The sequence below is a fragment of the Xyrauchen texanus genome, chromosome 1 (assembly GCF_025860055.1).
Source record: "Xyrauchen texanus isolate HMW12.3.18 chromosome 1, RBS_HiC_50CHRs, whole genome shotgun sequence".
Taxonomy (NCBI): Eukaryota; Metazoa; Chordata; class Actinopteri; order Cypriniformes; family Catostomidae; genus Xyrauchen; species Xyrauchen texanus.
The window spans coordinates 56338485-56366014 of NC_068276.1; the positions used below are offsets into that span (position 1 = coordinate 56338485).

At 37.9% G+C, this 27530-nt stretch overlaps 2 protein-coding genes across 3 annotated transcripts in view; one reads left to right on the top strand and one right to left on the bottom strand.

Moving 5' to 3' along the window:
• Nucleotides 1-1568: 1568 nt before the first annotated feature.
• Nucleotides 1569-14445, top strand: LOC127654963 (BTB/POZ domain-containing protein 10-like). Of its 2 annotated transcripts, XM_052142578.1 has the most exons (8): nt 1569-1705; nt 4665-4861; nt 6313-6592; nt 6944-7046; nt 12154-12274; nt 12471-12668; nt 12787-12897; nt 13016-14443. In XM_052142578.1, the coding sequence occupies exons 2-8, from the start codon at nt 4708-4710 to the stop codon at nt 13345-13347; spliced, it is 1299 nt and encodes a 432-aa protein (XP_051998538.1). In that variant the 5' UTR covers nt 1569-1705; nt 4665-4707; the 3' UTR covers nt 13348-14443. The 2 variants fall into 2 exon arrangements, with proteins under 2 accessions (XP_051998538.1, XP_051998604.1); XM_052142644.1 differs by lacking the exon at nt 1569-1705 and having other exon boundaries at nt 4693-4861; nt 13016-14445.
• A 1249-nt stretch (nt 14446-15694) lies between these two features.
• The window catches only part of bmal1b (basic helix-loop-helix ARNT like 1b), a 40441-nt gene continuing 28605 nt past the window's right edge, over nt 15695-27530 (bottom strand). The window contains exons 13-21 of the mRNA XM_052141676.1: nt 25907-26056; nt 25397-25643; nt 24509-24615; nt 24254-24404; nt 24072-24160; nt 23028-23136; nt 22811-22907; nt 16687-16780; nt 15695-16609 (exon numbers count right to left, since the gene is read on the bottom strand). Of these exons, the coding sequence (XP_051997636.1) occupies nt 16449-16609; nt 16687-16780; nt 22811-22907; nt 23028-23136; nt 24072-24160; nt 24254-24404; nt 24509-24615; nt 25397-25643; nt 25907-26056 (1205 nt within the window). The 3' untranslated portion in view covers nt 15695-16448. The remainder of the gene's footprint in view (nt 16610-16686; nt 16781-22810; nt 22908-23027; nt 23137-24071; nt 24161-24253; nt 24405-24508; nt 24616-25396; nt 25644-25906; nt 26057-27530) is intronic.

Below are 27530 nucleotides of genomic sequence, written 5' to 3' on the forward strand. Positions count from 1 at the left end.
AATATTCTCATACCGTCATTTAATGACTCCCAAAAGGAGCAAAAGGGGAAGCATGACAGCTCGTCTATCAGACGTTTAAAAAAGGGGGAAGGTGCAGCCTGGATCTTGAACTGACATTGACAAAACGGAGTACTTTGAAAAGCTAATGAACTCTAAATAATGTCAGTGCAGAAAAGGGGACACAGTAAGTGTCAATAAAAAATACGGTTGCACTTGGAGATAAAGTGCACTGATTTGCTGATGTGTTTTTAAATTTATTTTCAATTTTTATTATTTATTTTGTAAGATTTATGCTATTTATTTATTTGGTACTAAAAGAATGACCAAACCTTGTGTAGGACATACAATGGTCTTAACCGTGTAGTATGCCTGGTCAGTGTTTTTGTTTCTGTAGTTGTAGATGTTAGTGCTTACTCTTATAATGCATATTCAAGAATGTACTTATGGACTACAATTGGGAACAACCGGATCTGTTGAACACACAAAAAACAAGTCAACTTACTTCTCTCTCTCTCTCTTCCTTTTTCTTTCATTCTTTCTTTCTCTCTCTCTCTCTCTCTCTCTCTTTCTTTCTCTATATTTTGTACTCTATCTTTCTTTCTGTCTTTCATTCTTTCTTTTTGTCTTTCATTCTTTCTCTATCTTTCTTTCATTCTTTCTCTCTTTGTTTCTGTCTTTCATTCTTTCTCTATCTTTCTTTCATTCTTTCTCTCTTTGTTTCTTTCTTTCATTCTTTCTCTCTTTGTTTCTGTCTTTCATTCTTTCTCTCGTTCTTTCTTTCTCAAGCTTTCTTTCTTTCTCTATCTTTCTTTCTCTCTTTTCTTTCTTTCTCTTTTTCAATCTTTCATTCGTTATTTTTCTTTCTTTCTTTATTTCTTTCTCTATCTTTCTTTTTGTATTTCATTCTTTATCTCGTTCTTTCTCTTTTTTCTTTCTTTCTTTCTGTCTTGTTTTCTCTCTCTTTTTATTTCTATAGGCCTATATTTCTTTCTGTCTTTCATTTTTTCTCTGTCTCTTTCTTTCTGTCTTTCATTCTTTCTCTCGTTCTTTCTGTCTTTCATTCTTTCTTTCTGTCTTTCATTCTTTCTCTCGTTCTTTCTTTCTCTAGCTTTCTTTCTTTTTTCTTTCTTTCTTTCTTTCTCTATCTTTCTTTCTCTCTTTTCTTTCATTCTTTAATTTTCTTTCTTTCTCTCTTTATTTCTTTCTCTATCTTTCTTTTTGTATTTCATTCTTTATCTCGTTCTTTCTGTCTTGTTTTCTCTCTCTTTATTTCTATATATATATCTTTCTTTCTGTCTTGTTTTCGCTCTCTCTTTATTTATAGGCCTATATTTCTTTCTGTCTTTAATTTTTTTCTCTTTCTTTCTTTCTTTCTTTCTTTCTTTCTTTCTTTCTTTCTTTCTGTCTTTCTTTCTGTCTTGTTTTCTCTCTCTCTCGTTCTTTCTTTCTCTTTCTTTATTTGTCTCTCTCTTTCTTTTTTCTTTCATTCATTCTTTCTGTCTTTCTCAATTTCAAATCGCTTCTTACACTTCTCGCGATACTTTAGTCAAGTCTCGTTTCCTGTCAGCAGTTGGAGATCAAATTCGCTGTTTCAAAAAAAAGCTGGAAGTCCTCTTCACATTTTGCTGGCTATTGTCTTGTTTACCTGACGGGACAATACAAATAATCAACTCTTTAACAAAAAATGCTCATGAGATTGTAAAAGGTAAGAATCTTGTACATTAATAATCCAAACGGATGTTATTGTTGTTTTGTTGGTTAGCTTCGGTGGCTAGCTAATAGTTCAGTTACTTACGTTCACTGTGAGGCTTGTCTGTAAACATTGTAAATACACACGAGGCACAATTACACATTTAACTACAAGTCCTTTTATAATTAATGAGGGATGAGTGTGTTATTTGTGTGTTGTCATGTGTTGAGTTGTCTCTAACAAGGCGACACACCATCATCCGCGAGACTTCAGACAGTCATTGATTAGTTTGACTGATGTGGCTTGATGTTACTTTTGTCTGTCAAAGACTTGGTTTTGAGCATTTTAAATTAATGGCAATAAACAACTTGACCATTTTGTGATCGTGGTCCCAAAGGTGCCAGTACACAGGTATTTGTTTATGTTTGTTAACTTGGGTCTTTTTAAGTTATAAAATAAAAGGCATACTTAAATTTAAGACATATTCTGGACACTTTCTGTTTTTTTTTATGAGTTTTACATGTGTTATAAACTACATATTACACAAACTACACATCTGCTCAAAATTACCTCGTGACCCGGATCCGGTTGCACCAGCTGTGCGTACGTCACAACTCAGCCTAGTTATGGCGTAAATGGGCACCAAGTCACAATTTACACACTACTAAGTATGTGAGCATTGCACCATTAAACTTAGGTAGAACGTAACCCTACGTATAACCTAAATATTTACAGAAGACTCCGACCAGGAATGATGGATGGAATAAAAAAGAAGACTCATTTAATGACATCAATGTTTTGGTTGACAGGCTTCAATCCTTTAAACATACAGTATGATATAGGCTTTTACATTTACGAGAGAGGGAGAGAAAAAGTACTTTTAAGTGGCTCTTCAGCATGAAAATGTTTGAACGGTGCAGTTTTCAGGGTGCTTCGCCCGGTGTCAAGTTTCAACACATTAAAAATATATATATAGGATATTAAAATTAATAAATGTCTATTTTTCTAGCCTGTTGTATTAGTACTTATTGCCATTTATACATTTTAGATACAGTTATTGGATGTTGTTATGTGCATAGGTTAAATATTCCATTAATGAAATATGTTTTTGTTATGTATCGTATTTTAAAGGAGATATCATTTATTACAACTGACAGTAACGCTCAAACAAGGTTTGAACAAGATCAAACTGAAATTCACGTCTGTTTAACACTTTTGTGTACAAATCTCAAGGCTGCTTATTGGATCAATACAAGTAAACTTTATATTATGTGACTACGCATTACTTTACAGAGAGTTTATGACCTACTTGTTAAGTCATGCCTTAAGAACAGGTGGTGCAACCAAATTAAGTTTGACTTAGTCACTGACTTAGTGTGAACGTTACGTCTGAACTTAAGTGAGACCTTATGCACAGGTGGTGCAAACCTACCCAGTTGATAAAAGGGATATTTCACCCAAAAATGAAAATTCTCTCGACATTTACTCTCGAACCATCCCAGATTTTTTTTATTAATTTAATGAATTTAATCTGAATTGAAAAACTAAAAATCAATAAAATTATCACACTTTTATTGAAAGTAACACATCAAAATTGGACAGAAATATATATTATAACAATATTAAATATATTATTCTTTATTCAGTTCTTTAACAATCAAATTTAATAGATATTTTTTTTTTACCAATTATCCAATAAATGTAACGTTCTAGAATACTCTAATGATATGCAAAACAGCAGTCAAGTCTAAGAAATTAGCAGCTCTAGGCTAGCATCTTGCAAATACAAATAGTTTAAATGTGCTACATAATAATTTGAATGAAAACAACAGGCAAAACACAGAACGGCAGATGGCCTCTTCTGTTTATGTAAACGTATTTCCACTTTAATATAAATATATTATTGTGCAAAACAGCAGTAATTGAACTAAAACCAAACTCAACTGTAAACAACAGATGAAGTTCTGCAGGGCTAAACAAATTTTAATGTAATTGCTATACACAGCAAATTGGACTGCTTTCCATTTAAGAAAAGTGGCAGGTTTCTCTTCAAGAACAAAAGTTGCTCAGCTTTCTGGCAGGAGAGACGGTTCCTCTTCTCATGTATCAGATGGACTCTTTTGGAGCATCTGACTTTGGTTGTGTCATGCCATTTCTAGCGTTTTTTGAGTCAATTTAAACGTAGTTTGAAATTTGTAAAAACTCCACTCGAGACCAGTGCCTTTGGAGTTGCGCCCTGTCCGTCTGTGTTTCAATGCAAGAACGGGACTCATCTTGTGCTATCACTAGTGACTTGCACGATCATTTGTACATAATAAACACCAGCAGAACTCTGACACAAACCGAAGTTAGATTTCAGCTGCTCAGCGATTTATTTCTTCTCACATACATTAAATGCACATCAAAATGTATCTGGTTAGTAGTCGTGTAATAAGTGAGATAATATACAGCCAACCAGTTGTTATTGCACAATAAATCCCTTCAGGCTGTTTATTTTGTGATGATAACTTGCTGACTTTACATTACCCCTTATAGGGATGGGTGATATACCGGTATACATTTTGGATTGTCGTCTGTATCGCGGTTGCGCCAAACCGCCACTGCATGCAAGAAATGTGCGCTTTGTTCTATTCAGTTAACTCGTACGTGGTACACATTCTGTTGGAGAAATGAAGAAGGAAGGCAGAGCGGCTTTATTTGAGACTGAGAGAATTGAAGAATTAGGGTTTTTAAGGTACTGATCATTTTCGTTTGCCGCCCAAGCAAAATTTTGGGCCACCGATACAAAATCAATTAAATTAATCGTAAGATGTGAGCAATCCTGACTTTAGCTCTGGCGATGTGGGAGCCATATTCCCTTAAATTAGACTGGGAACACATTTCCTTAGAGTGTCACAGAGTTATGACACTTGGGCTTATATGCAGAGTTGTTTTCTTTGTTTATTTTAAATCTTTTTTCCATCTTTCCTTGCAGTGGCCAGACGTGTTAGTCTGGACTTGAGACTGACCTATTGAAAATGAACATGCCTGGTGCCAGTGGAGGATGTGACCGATCCAGAGATCAATGGCGCTCCAGTGACCGCTCTCGCGACTCCTCACATGAACGTGTTGAAGGCCAACTCACACCCTGCATTCGCAACGTGACCTCACCCACACGCCAATACAACAGCGGTGAGAAACCACTTTGTAATATGTAGTGTAATTATGTGTACGTTGGGGCTGGGCGATACAATGAATATCCACGATATAATCACAAAACATTTTCTAACAATATAAAATATCGTGAGTATTGCGATGATTTTAATGAGCCTTTTATTTTGCCATTAAGTTTCAGAGTGGCTCTGATCTGATCTGTTTCAGACGCTCTGATCTGTGTGCAGACAGTGTGCGTAGGTTCAAGCATTCGCGCAATTCAAAACATTAGTAAACGCTATAAAGTTATTATACAAGTCTACAAATGAGGAACAGTAAAGGAGAGTTTGACAGCGGTTCACAAGATGCAAAACTCATACCTGTCAAACAAACATTGCACTTTCCGTTTCATAATAAAATCTCCTGGTGAAGGTGAAATAAACACGTCTGCATTTGCAGTGTCAAAATAAAAACCCCACGTTAGGGTGAAATAAATCGGAACAAAATATATTAATTTGTCTTTAACAAATCTTATCCTGAAAATAATAATAATTCAGTATTACATTATAATAATAAACTTGACAGGGTTCCATAGTAATAATTTAGGACTATGCGATCTGGTTTCCAAAAGTTTTTGCCAACCTTGTTCATTCACAAAGAAAAATGTTTTAGTGAAAATATATGAAGGTAAATACGATTTTTATTAATCTTCCATATATGATTGTATGTTAAATATAAGCATAAACATGCAAATCAGTGAAAATTATTAAATATTTCTCTCCATTGTAAATTTAGCGAAAAACTGTGGGAAACATGCCTTCATAATTTTTAAATATATTTTTATTTAATACCTATGAAATATTAATTGTACTCCACTACAATGGCTGTTTAGATAAAATGATGGTTCCCCTGAGAAAAGAAAAGAAATTAAAAAAACACTTTTATGCTATTTCAGAGAAAAATCATAATTATCGAGATGTATATGAAATATCGTCAATTTGCTGAAAAATATAATGAGATATAATTTCTGGAGCCATATCGCCCAGCCCTAGTGTCCGTTCTTATAAGTGTGAACGATTTCTGAAGATTCAGAAGTTGTGTGGGGACATACCAAAGGACTTTTATTTTTAATAGCCAGCAGCCATATTTTTGCCATTTAATATTTCTTAACAGATATGGGGGCGCATGAACGGAGAAAGAGAGAGACATGGAGTTGGCCAACTCTGTAGTTGCAGCTGTGCGACCTATAACAAAATAAGTGCACGTGCTCAAAAAACGGTTGCAAAATGCAACCATTTAGTTGCAGTCTGGTGCCCTGTCCTCCCCTCGAAATCTGAGCACAAGTGGTCAAAGGAGATACATTTAAGCAACCAGGTGTGAACAGAAATGTGTCTCGCCTAACCACATGTGATCGGATCACCCAAGACTCCCGAGACTCTTAATACCAGTTGTAAAGTAAACTGTGTCATTGGTATTTGTCTCATGAGCAGATCGAGAAGGCGGGTCATCACGGCCCAGCAGCCCCAGGCCTCAGAGAGTTTCTCCCAGCAGCAGTAGTGGGGTGGCCAGCAGTCGCAACAGCAGCCTGTCAAGCTCGGAGGGCTCCTACAAGAGCATGGTCCCCGGTGAAATGGTCTTCATCTATGAAAACATCAAAGATGGAGCCCGCAGTGTCCGTACATCAGAGAAGGTCACGCTTATAGTGGACAACACCCGCTTCGTGGTGGACCCCACGATTTTCACAGCACAGCCCAACACCATGCTTGGCAGGTTAGCGTACTGTTCAACTGTTAAATTGTTAAAGGGATAGATCACCCAAAAATGAAAATTCTGTCATTTACTCACCCTCGTCTTGTTCCAAACCTGTATGACTTTATTGCTTCCATGAAACACAAAAGTGGATGTTTGGCAGTTTGGAAGAAAGTCATATCAGAAAGACATTTGAAACAACTTAAGGGTGACATAAAAGATGACAGAATTGTCATTTTTGGGTGATCTATTCCTTAAATTTGTCATAGCTTTAAAAAAGGCAGTATTCCATGCTTTGCAGTAAATATCTCAAATTGTTTCTCAGTGTTTCTAAAAGTAATATGCTCTTTTGATAATTTTCTATTTTTGAAGAATGTTTGGATCTGGAAGGGAGCACAATTTCACCCGTCCCAACGACAAAGGAGAGTATGAGGTGGCAGAGGGCATCAGCTCCACTGTGTTCAGAGCAATACTGGTGGGTCATTTCTTTTAATCGATAGCTCACCCATTTACTGTCTCGCCCCACACATTAACAAGAGGTTACAGCCACAGATTGTTAGATCTGGTTTTGAAGGAAATACTATTTTAGGATGAAGATGACTACTGTCAAGTCTATCCTTTTAAACTCTTTCCCCGCCAAACACGGAATTTTCCGTGTTTTATGAAAAAACGCTTCCCCGCCAAACACAGAAATTTCCGGGTTTCCGTGTTTTAGGTGTTATACGGTAAGGAAGACCCCTCCGCATGTTTTGAAAGAGTACGCAACTCTTTGATCAAAGAAACAGACTGCGATCGTCTCAAACATGAAGAAGTGGAGTATGAGAAGCTCAAAATATCAGACATAAACATGCCTTTTTATCAGCTTTTTGTCTGAAATGTTGTTTTTTGACAAAACCGACCTCTGTTCAAGTCGCAATAAAAAAAGAACAAATGAAGATAAAATAAAATCTTTTTTTTTTGCCTAAAAGCAGAGGCTCAGATCTTTATTGTGATATATAGCATCTTCATATATTCATGGAAGAAAATATTCTGCTGGCCATTAAAGTTTAGCGAAAATCGTCAAAAACCCTGGTGGTGGCTGGCAACTTTTTTTTTTAAACGCTGGTGGGGAAAGAGTTAAGGACCTTTTTCTTTTTTTAAACTGGAAAGAAAATGCAGTGAAAGATTATAAACTTCTTGTTTATGATTGGGTGAGACGGTATGTTGTATTTGTATTATTTGTATTGGTAAATAGTTATCTTCAGAAAAAAAAATATTCTGCTGATACTCTTAAAGGTTTTAACAAAATAAATCCAGAATCAGTTTGATAGCTTTTTTATAAAAAAACGTTACCTGCAGTGGAATTGTGCTGCAATAGGGGAATTTCCCTCTTACGTAAAACTCTGGGATTCCCCCAATGTACATGCGCATATGCATGAACAATAGGGACAATCTTTATTTTACATCGGTGCGTATAAATGGGTTTAGTTTATAATTTTCGCACTGTACTTCCAGAAATGTTGAATTTCCTCTGTGTTGACATGTGATGGCTTCATCCTATGACGTTTGTATCCCATCTGTTTAGGCACATGCGCACTCCCCAAAAACTGGTTAGAATGCTGTTTATGCGTTTACATGACCGCAATAAGCTGCGTTATTCGGTAAACCGTAAAACTGTTAAACCGCTTTCTCTTAATCCCTGAAGCGATGTAAGGTTCTTGTTTACATGACACGTTTCAGAACGCCGCTTTCTGCAAAAACCGTGGAATATACTGTTTTTTTTTAAGTGCGTTTAAACGTGGTCACTGTTGGCCTGTGATTTGGCTTGGGCTGTGGCATTCATTGTCTCTGGATATATCTCATAATGAGCTTCCAGCAACAGCTTTAAAATAATATAGTTAAGTGCAGCATAAGCCTGTTATCAGCTTTTCTGTACATCCTCTTATGATGTTTCGCATCGTTTGTTATGTGTAGACAATCAATAAATTCACACGAGTGCTTTGAAACAATGACACTTCACTGACTAGTAATCCATAGAGAGAGAGGAAGAGAGAGATGATGTATAGTGTGTGAAAGCTTTAAAGGTGAAATGTGTCATTTGTAAGCCACCAGTGGCATCACATGAAATGCCAAAAAAAAAAAATTAATGGCTGGGAAATTTAACATGCTAATTTAACAGTTTATAGTTGACTCTTTAACTTCATTAATAATTTTCTCCAGTTCCTCTGGCTAAAACTGGTGTATATACATTTCCAGGAGGTACATGTTCGATTCGACTGTGCATCCTAGCACTGAAACTGATTGTGTGGAGAAGCGCACGCTTATTCATTATGTGCAGCGCATGTCCCAGGCATTATAAAGATAGGAGTGGATGTACTATACAGAGAATGGAGACTTCTCCCGCAAGTGGTGAGCCAGGTTTGGGAGAGATACAGGCAAACCACTGTATTTGTTCGCATCGTCTGAAAATGCTCACACATTGTCATTTGAACCACTGTGAAAAGGAAATCCTCTTAAGAGAAACCGAGCTTGTGCACGGCAGCCAGTCACTATTTTGTTTCATATCTGTATAGTGTCCAATGCATTGATGTACACATATAAAGAAAAAAATTTAGTTCTTTGAGACAAAGTATAAAGTTAATATATTTATGATTGTTTTAATGTACCATGATTAATCACAGAAAACTGTGATTTAAGTAGTTAAAAAAAAAAAATCATCAATTCACAACCCAAATGTATATGGGTTCTGTATGTATGATGTCACTATAGATTATTTTGGTAATCAAGTAATCTAATGATTATTCTGAAAATGAATCGAGTAATCGGAAAAAACCTTATGACTCCGATACCATAAAGTGCTAAAATGCATTCATAAGCCTAAATTTTTATGTATTTTACAATTGAATAACAACAACAATACAATTGTGCAATCAATATATAAAGTCAACAGGCACCCAAGGCAGATCTATAATATTGTGTTCTGTTACTCCTTTTACACTGAAATGGACAATTAATTCAAGTGACATGACCTAATGTGATTTATTAAACAGCCAAAGTCTGCAATCTTATTGTGGATGTGCTGCACATTTTAAATGAATGTATAAATCCGACCGCTCATACTCTGGAAACTCCACAGACATTGAGAATCATTCACGTTGTATGAGATGACAAAGCAGAGCACTAATCTACATTTAACCACACGGCACATGTAAACTATTTATTTATATAATTAAATCACAGTACTTGTGCTTTAATCTCAACTCAACTTTATTTATATTGCATTTAAAACAACAGAGTTGACCAAAGTGCTTCACAGTAATACAATTTAAAATATAACATTTCAAAATGATCACATACAAAAACACCAGTAGGCTAAAATACAAACACTCCAAAACTGTGTATCACATTTTGTCAGACTCAAAGGACAGTGTAAACCGATACGATTTCAGACATGACTTAAAAGTAATCAATGATCACACTACGCCGTGACGCAAACTGTTTATCCGGAAAAGTGAACCTTCTGGCAAAAAACACATCATAATAAAAGCAAGATCCAAAATAAAAGCTAGATGCTTGAAATTGAAGAAATTAAAAACTATTTAATACAAATATATTAATAATACAACTGAATAATACAATTGTACATTCTCTGTAATAATAATAATAATAATAATAATAATAATACAAATAATAAGGCAATTTATCACAAGCAAGACCGCCTTTGAATAAATGTCTGGCAAAAAGTTTTAAAGGGGACCTATTATGCAAAATTCAGTTTTACATGGGGTTTGAACATAAATGTGTGTTGGCAGTGTGTGTACACAACTCTGGAAAAACTCTACAACAAATAAATAAATCATTCTTAATGTTGTAACTTCTGATGGAGTCTCTCCCTCATCAGTGTCTGACTCCGGTTCAAGCATATAGGGCTGAACTATTTTCACTGTCAGTCATATTGCTTATGATGTGTAGTTATCCAAAGCAGAGATGTCAAAACTCCAGCCTATTCTGGATACGGGGCGGGGAGCACCAGCTCATTTGCATTTAAAGACACACACACACACACACACACACACACACACACACACACACACACACACAAACAGCTTGTTTTTATTCCCACCCAAAAATTGGCATTTTCAACATGGTGTAATAAATGATCTGTTGGGTATTTTGAGCGGAAATTCACAGACACATTCTGGGGACACCAAAGTTTTAAATTACATCTTGTGAAAAGGGGCATAATTGGTGCCCTTTGATGATTAAATTAAACTTTAAAACATGTTCTGGAAAATGATAATAATTATTATTAAAAATAACTAAAATTATGTGTTTAATAGCACATTATCAAATTAGCATATTTTGCTGTGGTATTGTAATTGGTATTGAGAACAGTGAAAGTTCTCTGGTATCGGTACAGACTAAAATTTTGGTACCGTGACAACACTACACTGTTAATAATTTCACATGCAGAGACTAGACATTTCTCCCTCAGGTGATACAAAGTTTGATATTGCATCTGTGGGGTGCAAAATGCGCAGCTGTGGCTGTGACTCGCGTTGAGCTTTGATCTTTGACAGACAGCATACAGACCATAGATCATCTGGATTCATTCAGATTTACATTACATTTATGCATTTGGCAGATGCTTTTATCCAAAGCGACTTACAGTGCACTTATTACAGGGACAATCCCCCCGGAGCAACCTGGAGTTAAGTGCCTTGCTCAAGGACACAATTGTGGTGGCCGTGGGGATCGAACCAGCGACCTTCTGATTACCAGTTATGTGCTTTAGTCCACTACACCACCACCACTTTATTGATCAGAATGTGTTTGTGCATCTGTAACTGTGTGTGTGACTTGAATCAAGTCCGAAGAACGTCTTTTCTGTGACATTGTTTTAAGTTGCTTCATAAAGGCCTATATTACAAACGATTGTGTAGATAAATAGGTTTAGATTGTATTCCAATGTGTTTGTTGTCGTGCATTTGGACGCAGCACCTCATGTCTGGATATCTGGATACTTACTGGATATCATCTTTTCAAGTGCTGTTGCAATGCTGAAGTGATGTTATGGCTTTCAAATCTAAAGTGAAGTGCTCTCACAGCTGACAACTTATGTGTTCGCACCCTTGTCCTTGGACTGCATCGCTTCCGCCTTATATTAGATTTGTTGATTCGGCAATCATGAAATCGAGTAATATTGACAGCCCTATCTGTATGTTTGGAAAAATGTTTGCAATTCTGTTCTGTGGTACAGAATTTGTACACTTTAACTACATGCTTAGCACTGCTGCTCTCTTTCTCTCTCTCTCTCTCTCTCTCTCTCTCTCTCTCTCTCTCTCTCTCAATACGAGATTTTTATAATTCCCTTAACTTCATTACTTGATTTTTGTTATCATTGAAGTTTTTCAGGAAAATGTGACCGTATCATTTTCTAGTCTGCGCATTCTGGTCAAAATCATTTAATGATTCTCTAGTCAGCTGACACTGAACGAGCAGCAGTGCTGTGAAAACCTTGATTTAATTTTAATTTCAGCGGCCAGTGTTTTAAGTGGTGCAGCTTCTGTAATGGCAGCCTTTGCTCTTTCTCTAACTGTCAGGATTACTATAAATCTGGAATAATCCGCTGTCCTGATGGAATCTCCATTCCCGAGCTGAGGGAAGCGTGTGACTATCTGTGCATCTCTTTTGACTACAGTACTATCAAGTGCCGGGACCTAAGTGAGTAATTCCTCTGCTTTAGAAATCCCCTTTTTGTTACATGGGAATCACTCTAATTATCTTTCATCAATGCCAAGTGCTGGGAAGTAATGACTTTAAACCATAGTGTTCTCGGCCTTGGATTTGACCGAGTGCTAAATAACCAATCCCTGTTTTCATATAACACAGGTTTAAGTTTGTTTGGTTTCTTTTTTAGGTGCCCTGATGCATGAGCTGTCCAATGACGGTGCTCGACGGCAGTTTGAGTTCTATCTGGAGGAGATGGTGCTCCCTCTGATGGTGGCCAGCGCTCAGAGTGGCGAGAGGGAGTGTCACATCGTAGTGCTCACCGACGATGATGTAGTGGACTGGGATGAGGAGTACCCACCCCAGATGGGAGAGGAGTATTCACAAAGTAAATAAGACATTTCTGTTTTAACATAAAAGGCATTTCATGTTTTGTTATGTCTTTTGTCCGTGACCTCTAGAAATTCACTTTCTTTTATGTCTTTTTTAAATTCTTTTCATTTCAGTCATATACAGTACAAAACTGTATCGATTCTTCAAGTACATTGAAAACCGTGATGTAGCCAAATCAGTTTTAAAAGAGCGAGGACTCAAGAAAATCAGACTGGGTATTGAAGGTAAGAATTCTGTGTATAAAATTAACATTGTATTTTCTTTTTTATTGATAATTTATAGATATGGTCAGAAGAAGTTCTTAATATAAAACCATATTAATTAAACTTTCTGCATCTGTAGGTTACCCAACATACAAAGAGAAAGTGAAAAAGCGTCCGGGCGGTCGACCTGAAGTCATCTACAACTATGTCCAAAGACCCTTCATCCGCATGTCGTGGGAGAAGGAGGAGGGTAAGAGTCGGCACGTGGACTTCCAGTGCGTGAAGAGCAAATCCATCACAAACCTGGCAGCAGCTGCAGCAGACATTCCCCAGGATCAGCTTGTGGTAATGCATCCTGAACCGCAAGTGGATGAACTGGACATTATCCCCAACCACCCTCCACCTGGTCACCAATACAGCAACAACTTCAACAATGAGCCTGACCCTGACGCCCCCTCGCCTGCAGTCTGAGAGCAGACACCTCTTCAACAGCATGCTTCAGTATGAACCAGAGTGACACTATAACCGGATTGCCTTCTGCACTTGCTCTACAGCCTTAGAGTTTCTCCTGTCTAGTTACTGTATTTAATTAAAAAAGAAAGAAATGATTTACCCAGCGTGGACTTGGTCTACTGGCATTGGCAGTGCTCTCCTGTTCTGTCTTATGTTCTTTATTTTTACTTGACCCAAGGGCATTTATTTTTATTTGTTGTAGGAAATAACGTTTGCATTATTGGGCTTATATTCTGATTATTATTACTATTGTTCTTTTCCATTTCTTATATTATAACTTCAGTATTGTTTTCTTTCACTTGATGCATTTGGGTTTGGTGCCACTTTATTTATCTTTTGTAAAGCCCGCCCCCCAGCTCCTGTGCAGCATGTCTCTTCAGGAGCTCCATTTGCCTGGTGAATGAATGCAGTGTTTTAGATGGACATTAATTTATCTGCTCAAGATCTGTCTGTTTAGCGCTCGAAAACCATTGTTTTAATAAAGTGATATGTATTCATATTTGTATGGCATATAAAATTGGATTATTGTTTGGTCTCTTTGGATTGAGGGGGCATATTTTGCAGGGGGAAAAAAAATCAGACTAGAAACTCACAACATCTGGGCCTATTCAATATAGTACTGACTTACACTTACAGAACACACACAATTTTCTGTAATCCAACTGGCCAAACAAAGCCATTCAACCTGTAGCACATAGCACAAAAAATAATTTAAACTCAAGTTAATGACATAAGCAGATTTTACTTTAAATTAATAGGACAGATAGAAACGGATAAAGGTGACCAAAAAACAGAACAGTATTTGTCAAACTGGTGGGTCATTGCTGCTATGCATTATTTTGTCATGTCCTCATCATATAGCCAATGCTGTATCGTAATATATGTTTATATCAGATACAATTTTTGAATGATGGAACTCAGTTTAATTTTATTACAATATTGCATTAACGTGGGTGAATGTTAATTTTACTACATCGGTGCTAAAATTTTAATACTGAAAATTTTAAGAAATATTCCCAGTGTTTCATATATTTTTACTTCCTATAACTGAAATAAAATAAAATAAAAAGTCTTGCCAGTATCATTTTAATTGTCAAACTGAACCAGTCAATATACAGGTATTTTCTATGTCCCCAATATCACTTTCCATTTTCTTAGTCGTGTGTGAATAATAACCAACAAATGCCAGTACTTGAATGGCATCATCCTCCAAGAAGTGAAATCATTTTGGTGGTAAAACAGAACAAACATTTTCAAAAGTAAAAAAAAAAAAAGGCTGAAATATATCAGTTCTACACTGTGCAATTGGCAGCTAACTTTAGCCCCAATTCTTGCAGTTTTGGCACCAAAATATATAATTTACTTTAGGCACTGTAATTCATGTTTGATTCCTGTGGCATGTGCGCCGAAACTCTGACAGGAATGGCACTAATGAGGTGGTCATAAAGGGCAGTCTACAGCAGGAAGAAAAAAGTTCAGCTGTGACAGTTCTCTGAAAGATTTAGCACGTGTTGATTGATATTGGTCTTGGCGGACAAGATCTGCCACACTGCTGCAGAGTAAGTATGGATATTTGCTACTGCTAGAGCATACATAGACACACAGAGATAAATGTGGACATGCTAATACTTCTGCTGCGCAATTAGACATTGCAAATAATCCCAATGTAGCAGATCTAGACAGGTGTAGCTGGGGTGGAGGTGGGTTTCAGACTAAGAATTTACTCTTGCAGCACACTGCATTGAAACCTGCTTATCTGCAACACTGAGTAACTTATGTTAGACAAAGAGACAGCAAAAGTTGATAGGCTACCTGAGTACATGTCAAAGGACCAATCAGGTTACATCATGCAAGCCAGTTGGTTTAACATGTCATGTTAGTGAGCCAATTTACTAACCTATAACAAGATAATAGAGCCTATCAGCTTGCATCAAATACAGTCGCATAGCTGAACGTTGGTCGTTTATACCAGTAACGTAACAAAGGACAATCTACAGCAAGAAGAAAATAAAAACTGAAGCGCCATGTTCCAGTTCTACTTGAATCACACAAGGGTCTGTTTGGGCATATTAGTTATACATGTGATGTGTTGGCTGGTTTAAGCGCTTGGGTGAAAAAACCCTCAACTGTCAACATCAAGAGAAAGGAATACTTTATTTAAAAAATATGTAAATGCCCTTTCAATCTGCTTAAAACATATACATTCAGATAAAATAATTCATATATGTTATAATACACAAAACTATGATACACATTGGATTTTTTGAGCAAATATGACACAAAGTAAGAACATAGAATTGAAATACATAGAAAATATCTCCATGACCAAACAAGTTATTTTGTTTGATTGTGGAATTGACATTAAGAGCTCTATTCTACATGTTAAAACAACATCCTTAAAGCAGGAGTGTGTATTTTTTATTTTTGTTAAAATTTCTTTTTGTTGAAACTTTATCCCAGCTTTATATCTAGAGACAATTGTAAGTTAGACATTTGTAGGTGCTATGTTTGTTTGTCAACTAGCCCAACACAGCAATGTTTGCTCAAAAAATGGTCGGCTTTGAGGGTTTGATGTGGAGTGTTCGGGAAACCTTTTTTGGAACCATCATGATTTTTGCCATTCCGTTTGGTGACAATAATAGCACATACAGTAAATTACACACTTCAGCTTTAATCATAACAGTACTGATAATGGCATGTTGTTGGCATTGTCGTTGAGCAGTCTGTCACATATCCTAACCATGCAAGTTGACAGCATCGAGTAATTTTCAGTGTTCACTAAAAGTAACATACTGCTTGAAGCGAGCAAGACGCTGTGGAGCAGGAATTTGTACCAACGAGGTTTCACTGTGCACAATGCGACAGAAGCAGAAGCCAAGCAACCAACAAAATGTCTTGTTGCATGTAATGGCAAATTATGAGAACAACTCAGATTATCAAGGACAAGATAGGATTCAAGGCTCATCGTTTCATCAAATTGTGCCTGGTTAGGACACAGAGTGACAGGTTGTACACATCACACTGAAGTTCTCGCTCAGATGCAGTATGACCAAGGACTATCACAGTGGCCAGGGCAAGTCACTGAAGTCCACTGGACCTCCCAGACCTGCATCCGCTTCCAGCAGGCTCATGATGATCGCCATGGCAGCCTCATCATTACTGGGGCTGCTGGAGCCGTGTTCATCCATGATGTCACCAATACCAATGTGTAAATTCTCACCTACAGAATGGGTGCAGTAATGTTAACCATTTAAAATACACAGATAAATCATTGGTAAAGTAGCTAAAGTCACTTACTTAAAACAGAGCTGTTGGAATAAGGGTATCCTATGTTGTCCTGATTGGACACCATCCCTGCAGAAGGAATGCCTGGAGTTCCACCATTTGGAATCTGATAATTTAGAGGGGGGGGGGATTATAATTAGAATGCTTAAGGATGCCAATTTACTTACATTAACTTTATATTCCTCTGTATGGTTCACTGACAAATAAGACTGTATGATGTAGTAAAAACAGAAAAAAAGTAGAAATCTTTAAAAAAAAAATCTAGTTTAAAAACATGTCAAGTTTGTAGTAAATTAATCCCTTTTAGTTCATGTTGGTTTCATAAACATTCCTTGCACCTGAATTTAAATATAAATAATTCTAATATATACACTCACCTAAAGGATTATTAGGAACACCTGTTCAATTTCTCATTAATGCAATTATCTAATCAACCAATCACATGGCAGTTGCTTCAGTGCATTTAGGGGTGTGGTCCTGGTCAAGACAATCTCCTGAACTCCAAACTGAATGTCAGAATGGGAAAGGAAGATGATTTAAGCAATTTTGAGCGTGGCATGGTTATTGGTGCCAGACGGGCCGGTCTGAGTATTTCACAATCTGCTCAGTTACTGGGATTTTCACGCACAACCATTTCTAGGGTTTACAAAGAATGGTGTGAAAAGGGAAAAACATCCAGTATGCGGCAGTCCTGTGGGCGAAAATGCCTTGTTGATGCTAGAGGTCTGAGGAGAATGGGCCGACTGATTCAAGCTGATAGAAGAGCAACTTTGCCTGAAATAACCACTCGTTACAACCGAGGTATGCAGCAAAGCATTTGTGAAGCCACAACACGCACAACCTTGAGGCGGATGGATAGATACTACAAATAGGAAAAAGAGGCTACAATTTGCAAGCGCTCACCAAAATTGGACAGTTGAAGACTGGAAAAATGTTGCCTGGTCTGATGAGTCTCGATTTCTGTTGAGACATTCAGATGGTAGAGTCAGAATTTGGCGTAAAGAGAATGAGAACATGGATCCATCATGCCTTGTTACCACTGTGCAGGCTGGTGGTGGTGGTGTAATGGTGTGGGGGATGTTTTCTTGGCACACTTTAGGCCCCTTAGTGCCAATTGGGCATCGTTTAAATGCCACAGCCTACCTGAGCATTGTTTCTGACCATGTCCATCCCTTTATGGCCACCATGTACCCATCCTCTGATGGCTACTTCCAGCAGGATAATGCACCATGTCACAAAGCTTGAATCATTTCAAATTGGTTTCTTGAACATGACAATGAGTTCACTGTACTAAAATGGCCACCACAGTCACCAGATCTCAACCCAATAGAGCATCTTTGGGATGTGGTGGAACAGGAGCTTCATGCCCTGGATGTGCATCCCACAAATCTCCATCAACTGCAAGATGCTATCCTATCAATATGGGCCAACATTTCTAAAGAATGCTTTCAGCACCTTGTTGAATCAATACCACGTAGAATTAAGGCAGTTCTGAAGGTGAAAGGGGGTCAAACACATTATTAGTATGGTGTTCCTAATAATCATTTAGGTGAGTGTATATATATACACACACACACAATATCACAATCGTGCTATATGGCCGCAGGCCGCGTGCCATAGGTAATCACAACAGTGCTGATTTAGGGTCATATAGCATGATTGCAAGTGTGATATTGCTTATATACAACAGTTCAATGAACAAGTAAATAAAAAAAAATAGGAAACACTGAATACAGTCATAAAAAACATATTTGTGCATGAAACTACTTTCTTACGCGATGGATCAGAATCTGCCGTTGCTGGTTCAAAACAAATGATGCGTCCAAGCCTAGTAATTCAAAAATGTCACTTCAGAAATAGTATCACGGCTTGTGCTGTTTCTAACAATTTATTGGATAAACAAGGATGTATTTGTGTGTGTGTGTGAGTGTGTGTGAGTGAGTGAGTGAGTGAGTGAGTGAGTGAGTGAGTGAGTGAGTGAGTGAGTGGATGATGAGCCGTAATGCTGAAGTTGTTCATTTAAAGCCGTTTAAAGCTATTTCCTATTTGCTTTAGTAGTAGTAATACAAGTGATCACGAAGAGCTGTTTTATGTAAACACCAGCTGACACGGATTCACTTTACGTCACCTTACTGGCTCATATTACACACAAAAATTATCTTTTGCCACCACCTAATGGCTAACAAACAGAAGCTCTTAACAGACCTGCACTGCTCTCACACTTTAGTTTAGAATGGCATGAACACAAACAGAGTGATACATCAGTGCTCATGGAATGTCTCTCGTCCAATCAGATTTGAGGACCGGAACTAACTGTTGTATGTGTAATATATATATATATATATATATATATATATATATATATATATATATATATATACACACACACACACACACACACACACACATAGTGATCAGCCACAACTTTAAAACCACTGACAGGTGAAGTGAATAAGATCGATTATCTCATTACAGTGGTACCTGTCAAGGGGAGGAATATATTAGGCAGCAAGTGAACAGTCAGTTCTTGAATTTCATGTGTTGAAGCAGGAAAAATGGGCAAGCGTAAAGATCTGAATGACACGAGCCAAATTGTGATGGCTAGGCAACAGGATCAGAGCATCTCCAAAACAGCAGGTCTTGTGATGTGTTCCTAGTACGCATTGGTTAGTGCCTACCAAAAGTGGTCCAAGGAAGGACAACCGGTGAACCGGCAATGGAGTCATCTGTGGCCAAGGCTCACTGATGCACGTGATGAGTGAAGGCTAGCCCGTCTGGTCCAGTTCCACAGAAGAGCTACTGTAGCACAAATTGCTGAAAAACGTAATGCCAGTGCCCATGCTGACCCCTGTCCACTGCCGAAAGGGCCTGCAATGGGCATGTGAGCGTCAGAACTGGACCATGGACCAATGGAAGAAGGTGGCCTGGTCTGATGAATAACATTTTCTTTTAGATCATGTGGATGGCCGGGTGCGTGTGCATCGTTTACCTGGGAAGAGATGGCAACAGGATGCACTATGGGAAGAAGGCATGCCGGCCGAGGCAGTGTGATGCTCTGGGCAATGTTCTGTTTGGAAACCTTGGGTCCTGGCATTCATGTGGATGTTACTTTGACACATACCACCTACCTAAAGATTGTAGCAGACGACGTACACCCCTTCATGGCAACGGTATTCCCTGATGGCAGTGGCCTCTTTCAGCAGAATAATGCGTCCTGCCACACTGCAAAGATTGTTCAGGAATGGTTTGAGGAACATGACAAAGAGTTCAAGGTGTTGACTTGGCCTACAAATTCCCCAGATGTCAATCCGATTGAGCATCTATGGGATGTCCTGGACCAACATGTCTGATCCATGGAGTCCCCACATCACAACTTACAGGACTTGAAGGATCTGCTGCTAACATCTTAGTGACAGATAGCACAGGACACCTTAAGAGGTCTTGTGGAGTCCATGCCTAAATGGGTCAGAATTGTTTTTGTGTCACGATGGGGACCTACACGATGGTGGTTTTAATGTTGTGGCTGATCTGTGTGTGTGTATATACAGTGAGGAAAATAAGTATTTGAACACCCTGCTATTTTGCAAGTTCTCCCACTTAGAAATCATGGAGGGGTCTGAAATTGTCATCGTAGGTGCATGTCCACTGTGAGAGACATAATCTAAAAAACAAAATCCAGAAATCACAAATGTATGATTTTTTAACTATTTATTTGTATGATACAGCTGCAAATAAGTATTTGAACACCTGAGAAAATCAATGTTAATATTTGGTACAGTAGCGTTTGTTTGCAATTACAGAGGTCAAACGTTTCCTGTAGTTTTTCACCAGGTTTGCACACACTGCAGGAGTGATTTTGGCCCACTCCTCCACACAGATCTTCTCTAGATCAGTCAGGTTTCTGGGCTGTCGCTGAGAAACACAGAGTTTGAGCTCCCTCCAAAGATTCTCTATTGGGTTTAGGTCTGGAGACTGGCTAGGCCACGCCAGAACATTGATATGCTTCTTACAGAGCCACTCCTTGGTTATCCTGGCTGTGTGCTTCGGGTCATTGTCATGTTGGAAGACCCAGCCTCGACCCATCTTCAATGCTCTAACTGAGGGAAGGAGGTTGTTCCCCAAAATCTCGCAATACATGGCCCGGTCATCCTCTCCTTAATACAGTGCAGTCGCCCTGTCCCATGTACAGAAAAACACCCCCAAAGCATGACGCTACCACCCCCATGCTTCACAGTAGGAATGGTGTTCTTGGGATGGTACTCATCATTCTTCTTCCTCCAAACACGGTTAGTGGAATTATGACCAAAAAGTTATATTTTGGTCTCATCTGACCACATGACTTTCTCCCATGACTCCTCTGGATCATCCAAATGGTCATTGGCAAACTTAAGACGGGCCTTGACATGTGCTGGTTTAAGCAGGGGAACCTTCCGTGCCATGCATGATTTCAAACCATGGCGTCTTAGTGTATTACCAACAGTAACCTTGGAAGCGGTGGTCCCAGCTCTTTTCAGGTCATTGACCAGCTCCTCCCGTGTAGTTCTGGGCTGATTTCTCACCTTTCTTAGGATCATTGAGACCCCACGAGGTGAGATCTTGCATGGAGCCCCAGTCCGAGGGAGATTGACAGTCATGTTTAGCTTCTTCCATTTTCTAATGATTGCTCCAACAGTGGACCTTTTTTCACCAAGCTGCTTGGCAATTTCCCCGTAGCCCTTTCCAGCCTTGTGGAGGTGTACAATTTTGTCTCTAGTGTCTTTGGACAGCTCTTTGGTCTTGGCCATGTTAGTAGTTGGATTCTTACTGATTGTATGGGGTGGACAGGTGTCTTTATGCAGCTAATGACCTCAAACAGGTGCATCTAATTTAGGATAATAAATGGAGTGGAGGTGGACATTTTAAAGGCAGACTAACAGGTCTTTGAGGGTCAGAATTCTAGCTGATAGACAGGTGTTCAAATACTTATTTGCAGCTGTATCATACAAATAAATAGTTAAAAAATCATATATTGTGATTTCTGGATTTTTTTTTTTTGATTATGTCTCTCACAGTGGACATGCACCTACGATGACAATTTCAGACCCCTCCATGATTTCCAAGTGGGAGAACTTGCAAAATAGCAAGATGTTCAAATACTTATTTTCCTCACTGTATATATATATATATATATAGATATATATATATATATATATATCTATATATATATGTTATTTATTTATTTTTAAAGTTAAAATGTTTTTACAAATATGAATTTTTGAGTCATGAATGTCAAGATGTTTTTTTTAGGGTTACTACATTTGACTGGAAAATGTGCCTTTTCATAAAAATGACAAAATATCAGATATTTTTTAAACTTCACATACAGCCATGATGTTGTTAATGTCTTTGTTTTATTTTGTTTGTCACATGACAACAAAATGGCTTGTGTATTGTTTACACCACCTGACATTTTATTTGGTGGACAAACCTTTTTTTTTTTTTTTTTCAAATATTAATAACATTTAAAACTAAATGGTTCACTGCTCATTTTCTAAAGAAATAATAATAACAATTATTCCAAATGACTAATGCCAACATTTCTTTTTTCAAGAATTTCAGTAGTGACTTTTTTTACAGTCTCTATAAGGTTACACCACATTGACACTTTTGACTTTAAGTCCTATTAAAAATATCAAAATGACTTGAAAGCATGTTCATTATAGTAAAGGTGTATTCAGGTAATTGTTTTGTGAATGCATTTTTATGCATTTTTGAATACCTTAATAGATCTAGACAAAAAATTAACCCATGTGGATTCAGTCAGAGACTGAAGTGTGTAATTTTGGTACCAAGAATGCCACTAATTGGAATTGCAAAAATAATGATTCTTTTAAAAAAGATTTCCTGAAGAGTCCCCCTATCTTCCATTGGTCATGCAAACAGGAAGTCCCTACCCAAACTGACGTCATTGATTGAGCCAGTCCTGCTGTGTCAAGCTAGATGTGATGCTCAAACAAATAAAACTCAATATCAGTAAAGTAATGTTTTGACGGTGCCATAGAGCCGCCTGGTTTGCAGTTTTGGGGAAGATAAACCTACAAATGGCTTACTTTCTCAACACGTTAAGTGGAGATAAGAGGAAAATTCCAAATATTACCTTCCTGCCCTCAGGGGAGAATGTGTCCAGAGGAGGTGTACTGTTGGTGATGTTGATGGGACTTGAGCCACAACTAGAAGGGGATGAGCCTCTTATCCTGTGAAATGGTAAGTCAAATTCAAGACCAGATCCAATGTATTCCACATCTCGAATGATCTGATGTGCAGATAATTTTATATCTGAAGAGGAATTCTAAATGAAATTGATCTGAACTCACTTTTGGATCTCCATCACCTCCTCAGCGATCATGCGGCCGATCTTTCCTGCTCCGGGTCTTGTGCCTCCAGGGATTCCAGGCACAGTCTGGATAGCACGCTTTCCTGAGCCTGAAGCCAATCAGAACACATTATCAGCTCACATTTGAAAAGAACAGAGTTGCCCATTTCTTCTGAATTCTTAAAGGATTGTTTTTTCCCAATTCAATACAGGTGACCTCTATGACATGCTGTCTATTACCACAGCATTTCTATTTAAATAATTCCTCTATTTATAAAAACAAACATTTACAGTAACTTATACAGCTATGATTTACAATGGAAGTCTACAGGACAAGGCCTTCAGAATGCCTCCAGCTTAAAAGCAGAAATGTGTTGCTTTTATTTTTGTTAAAGCAGTTTCTTCTGCACAAAATTGTGTGTTTGAGCTGTAAAATTCTTTAAATTGTCTTTTAGTGGTAGGACTAATTTTTGAGCATTATGAACTTCTGATTATGTGTAATTCCTGTTAGTGTATATTTCACTAGGTAAGGTCCCCTTCTGGGGAAATGCCTTGCCCCATAGACAATTGTGAGTGCATTACTATGTAAATAATTTTTGTAGGTCTGTCCTTCGAAATATATGTCCAATATCATTGAATATACTGTAAGCTTACAGTCAATAACAACACATTTTAAGGATATTGTAATATAATCAACACATTCAATTGACAGCCCCAGATTTTTGTTTTTCGAAATAATTTTTCGTGACTATCAGCAGCATTTTAAATCTGGAACATCCCCAAAATAAAATTTATCTCATCCTTTACTCACCCTTATGCCATGCATGGTATGGCATGGGTGTGAGTAAACGATGAGAATTTTCATTTTTGGGTGAACTATACCTTTAAGACTTTATATCTTAGTAATAATAATAAAAACATAGGTTAAAAATAAGCCATTTGACAAAAAAAAGCCTTCTGTTGAGGTGATGAACAGCAACAAGCATCTAAAATCATTGGTGCATTCGTTGTGTTAGCATGTGGAGAGTTGATCAAATCTGCTTACTGTCACCAGCTGTAAGGACACTGTCCATACTCTGGGGGGAGGAAGTGAGTTGAGAATATCTGGGATCTGCCCCATCAAGCAAACTGCCCCTAAAAACACACAAAATTATTCACTTCAGTCAACCAAACCATAAGAACACTAGGATAACATATCAATAGAAACACAGGAGGATGTTCACTTACGAGACAACTGTATTAGTGGAGACAATGTACTCTACTTCTTTGGTCCAAGGGTTCATGAAACTGAACCAGCGACTTCTTAAAGTTATAAAAGAGCCGTCTTTAATCTTGAACTTGTAACAGTTAGTGTTGATCTTCTCTCTCATCTTTAGTACTGCAAACAGAACCGGAGACCTCATGATATTCAGCAAAACAAATGACACAAATATGGTCATTGTTCACTAAGGAAAATGCTAGAGAAAATTGCTCTATGGTTACCCTGTCTATGGCATTCAGCAAGATGTCCAATATCATCCTGATGGAAATACTCATAGAAAGAGGTGCCTAGCAGCTCTTGAGGTAGATAAGCAAGAATGGCAGTGGACCTGAAATAAAAAAGGTATTTGTCATTCACAGAAGAACGTGTCTTTAAAGGGCTTCCAGTGTAGCACTGTATAGATATTCCTCAAAAATGCTATTTTTCTTTTGCTTCTCCACAAATTACTGCATTTTCTTAATTCACCTTGAACCATTTAGATACACAGTTGTGAAGTGCTGAGAGCTTCCACAGTGTTTTGTTGAATATCTTGCATTTGATTTTTCTAAAAGGCCAATCTATGTATCATTGGAAAGCAGAGAATCCCAGATTTACAATGATGTGTAACATTTCATCTTATATAGATGGGAACCTATTTTGCTGATGTTTTTTTTCTCATACCTTTTCTACCGGACTTCATATTTTGTTCTAATTTTTTCTCTGAAAATGTCAGATTCTAGGCTTTCAAATGATACCACATATGCCTAACCTATGAATTCAGGAACTTCAGTGTTTTAAGTGTTAAAACGGCTTGCCATATAGAGCATCTTTCGCAGAGTTTAAGAGGTTAAACTGCCTAATGGAACTGAGAAAAATGGATTTCTAGTTTCAGATTGTCCAGCCAAATGTGGTTTATGAAATCTAAATACAGTTCAGAGTTCTAACCCATATGTCACAGGACAGATCATAGTCTAAGAGACCCGATTTCACTCAAGGAAAAACAAAAGATGTGTCACATGTTATAGAGTTAAGGCATTGTTGTAGGTTAGCCACATTATATAACCAAGTTTAAACAGTTTTTCATTTTAGGACACCCATCATTTACCCTCCAATCCAAATCTTCCACTTACCTTTGGTCCACATAGACAAACTTCCCATCAATGGCATGGCGTGAGACATACTCAGTAGGCTTCACCCTGATATCTCCGTTAATGGGTTGAGGGACAATATGAGGATGCAATCGACCAATGGCCACCAAGCAACTGAGATTACAGCCTTCATTATCAGGCTCGTTGTCTTCATCTAAGCCCATTTTAGGGGGCGGCCAGCTCTTTAGATAGCCAGTGCTGTGGATCGTGCAAAAGCTCTTGCGATCGGCTGCAAAGAGAAGAAAGCTATCGATATGCAGTTCATTGTACACAAACAACGTAGTTGGCACACAAAAAGTATTTATAATGTACAGCAGATCTTAATGGTTATTCCCAAATACCTGATTTCACTAATCAGAAAGTACCATGGTATTACCATGTTTTTTGGACATTTAAATACTATGAATATGCCATTCAGTATCATGGTATAATTCAATGTATTATCATTACCGAACCATGGTACCGTCACAGAACTTTTTTTGAAAGGGTTACCTTTCTTTTTGGAGCAAGTAGAGGGAAAGTCTTTGTCCTCCATTTTGACAAGGGGTCTGTTGCACTTCATTCGGCAGAAAAAGGAGCGTCTGGCCCCGAAGCAGAGTCTGGAGGGACCAGGGGTGATGTCAGTCCTAACTGCCAGCCCGGCTGAGAAAACACCAACAGCAGCCAACTTACTGTCTTGCTGTCTAAAGCTGTCAATAATTATTAAGAAGAGAGCAAACCAAAAGACTTTTGGTCCAAAACCTAGTGATATGCAACATTTTTAGGTCTCATAGAAATGCTCCCTTGGTGAAAGTCTGTTCCAAACAATAGAACAGTTCGGCCCGGTTGTCAATCAATGCGTGAAATAAGGTTAACATACCTAAAGAGACTCACATTTTATTCCATTACAGGCATAACTTGAAACGTGAATTTGAAAACATTATTTGCTTTTAAAGGGGAAGTTGCTAAATAAGAGCGATAGCAGTTGTTCACTTGAGCCAGCACCACACTTGCCGATTTGTGAATTTGTGTCGCGCATTAGCGTCTCTAAGCTGGAAGTCGTTAGTCACTTGACCGTTGGGACTCCTGGCTGAGATAAAGGGATAGTCCACCTAAACATTTGTCTTCTCTCATCATTTACTCACCCACATGCCATCCCAGATGTGTATGATTTTCATTCTTCAGCAGAACACAAGATATTAAGAAGAATATTTCAGCTCTGATGGTCCTCACAAGTTAAGTGAATGGTGACCAGAACACAGAAGGTCCAAAAATTACAAAAAAGTAATTCATAAGACTCCATATCCAAGTCTTCTGAAGCAATATGATAGGTGTGTGAGAAACAGATAAATACCAAGAATGGTATCCTTTTTTACTCTCAATCTCCACTTTGATCAGTCCCAACCAGTAGGTGGCTGAATGTGAGAGTGAAAGTCACTTCAACACCAGAATGTGGAAGTGAAAAGTGTATATTTACAGTTAAAAAGGACTTAAATATTGATCTGTTTCTCATCATAATCACTTCAGAAGATATTGATTTAACCACTTATGGATTCCTTTTATGGCTCCTTTATGTAATTTTTGGACCTTCTGAGTTCTGGTCACCATTCACTTGCATTGTGAGGACCTTCTTCTAAAAATCATTGTTTATGTTTTGCAGAAGAAAAGTCATACACATCTGGGATGGGATGAGGGTGAGTACATTTTCATTTTTGGGTGAACTATTCCTTTAATGGCTTCAAAAACTGAAAAAGCACATCAGGCATGCTTGAAAAAATCATTCTGTCACTGGGGCGGGCTCTTGTGTTCTCATCAAGTAGCCAATAAGCTTCTTCTTTTACTGAGGAGAAGTAAAAGAAGAAGAATTCAAGCTGATCTGAACATTTTCCTCACACTCAAGCTGCATATCCTCGCAAACGCTGATTGTAATCATAGTGATTCTGTCACCAAGTGTTTTTCCTGCCTTATTTCCAACAGTAAATGACATAAGAAAGCAGAGCCACAACAGTCTGTGTTTTTATAATGTCATTTCTTTACTCACTGAAAGCCGCATATGGATGTACGCATTCTACGGCAAGCCTCGAGGGGACAAATATACAATTACGCTCTTTCACAAGGTATTGTTACTCCATGAATT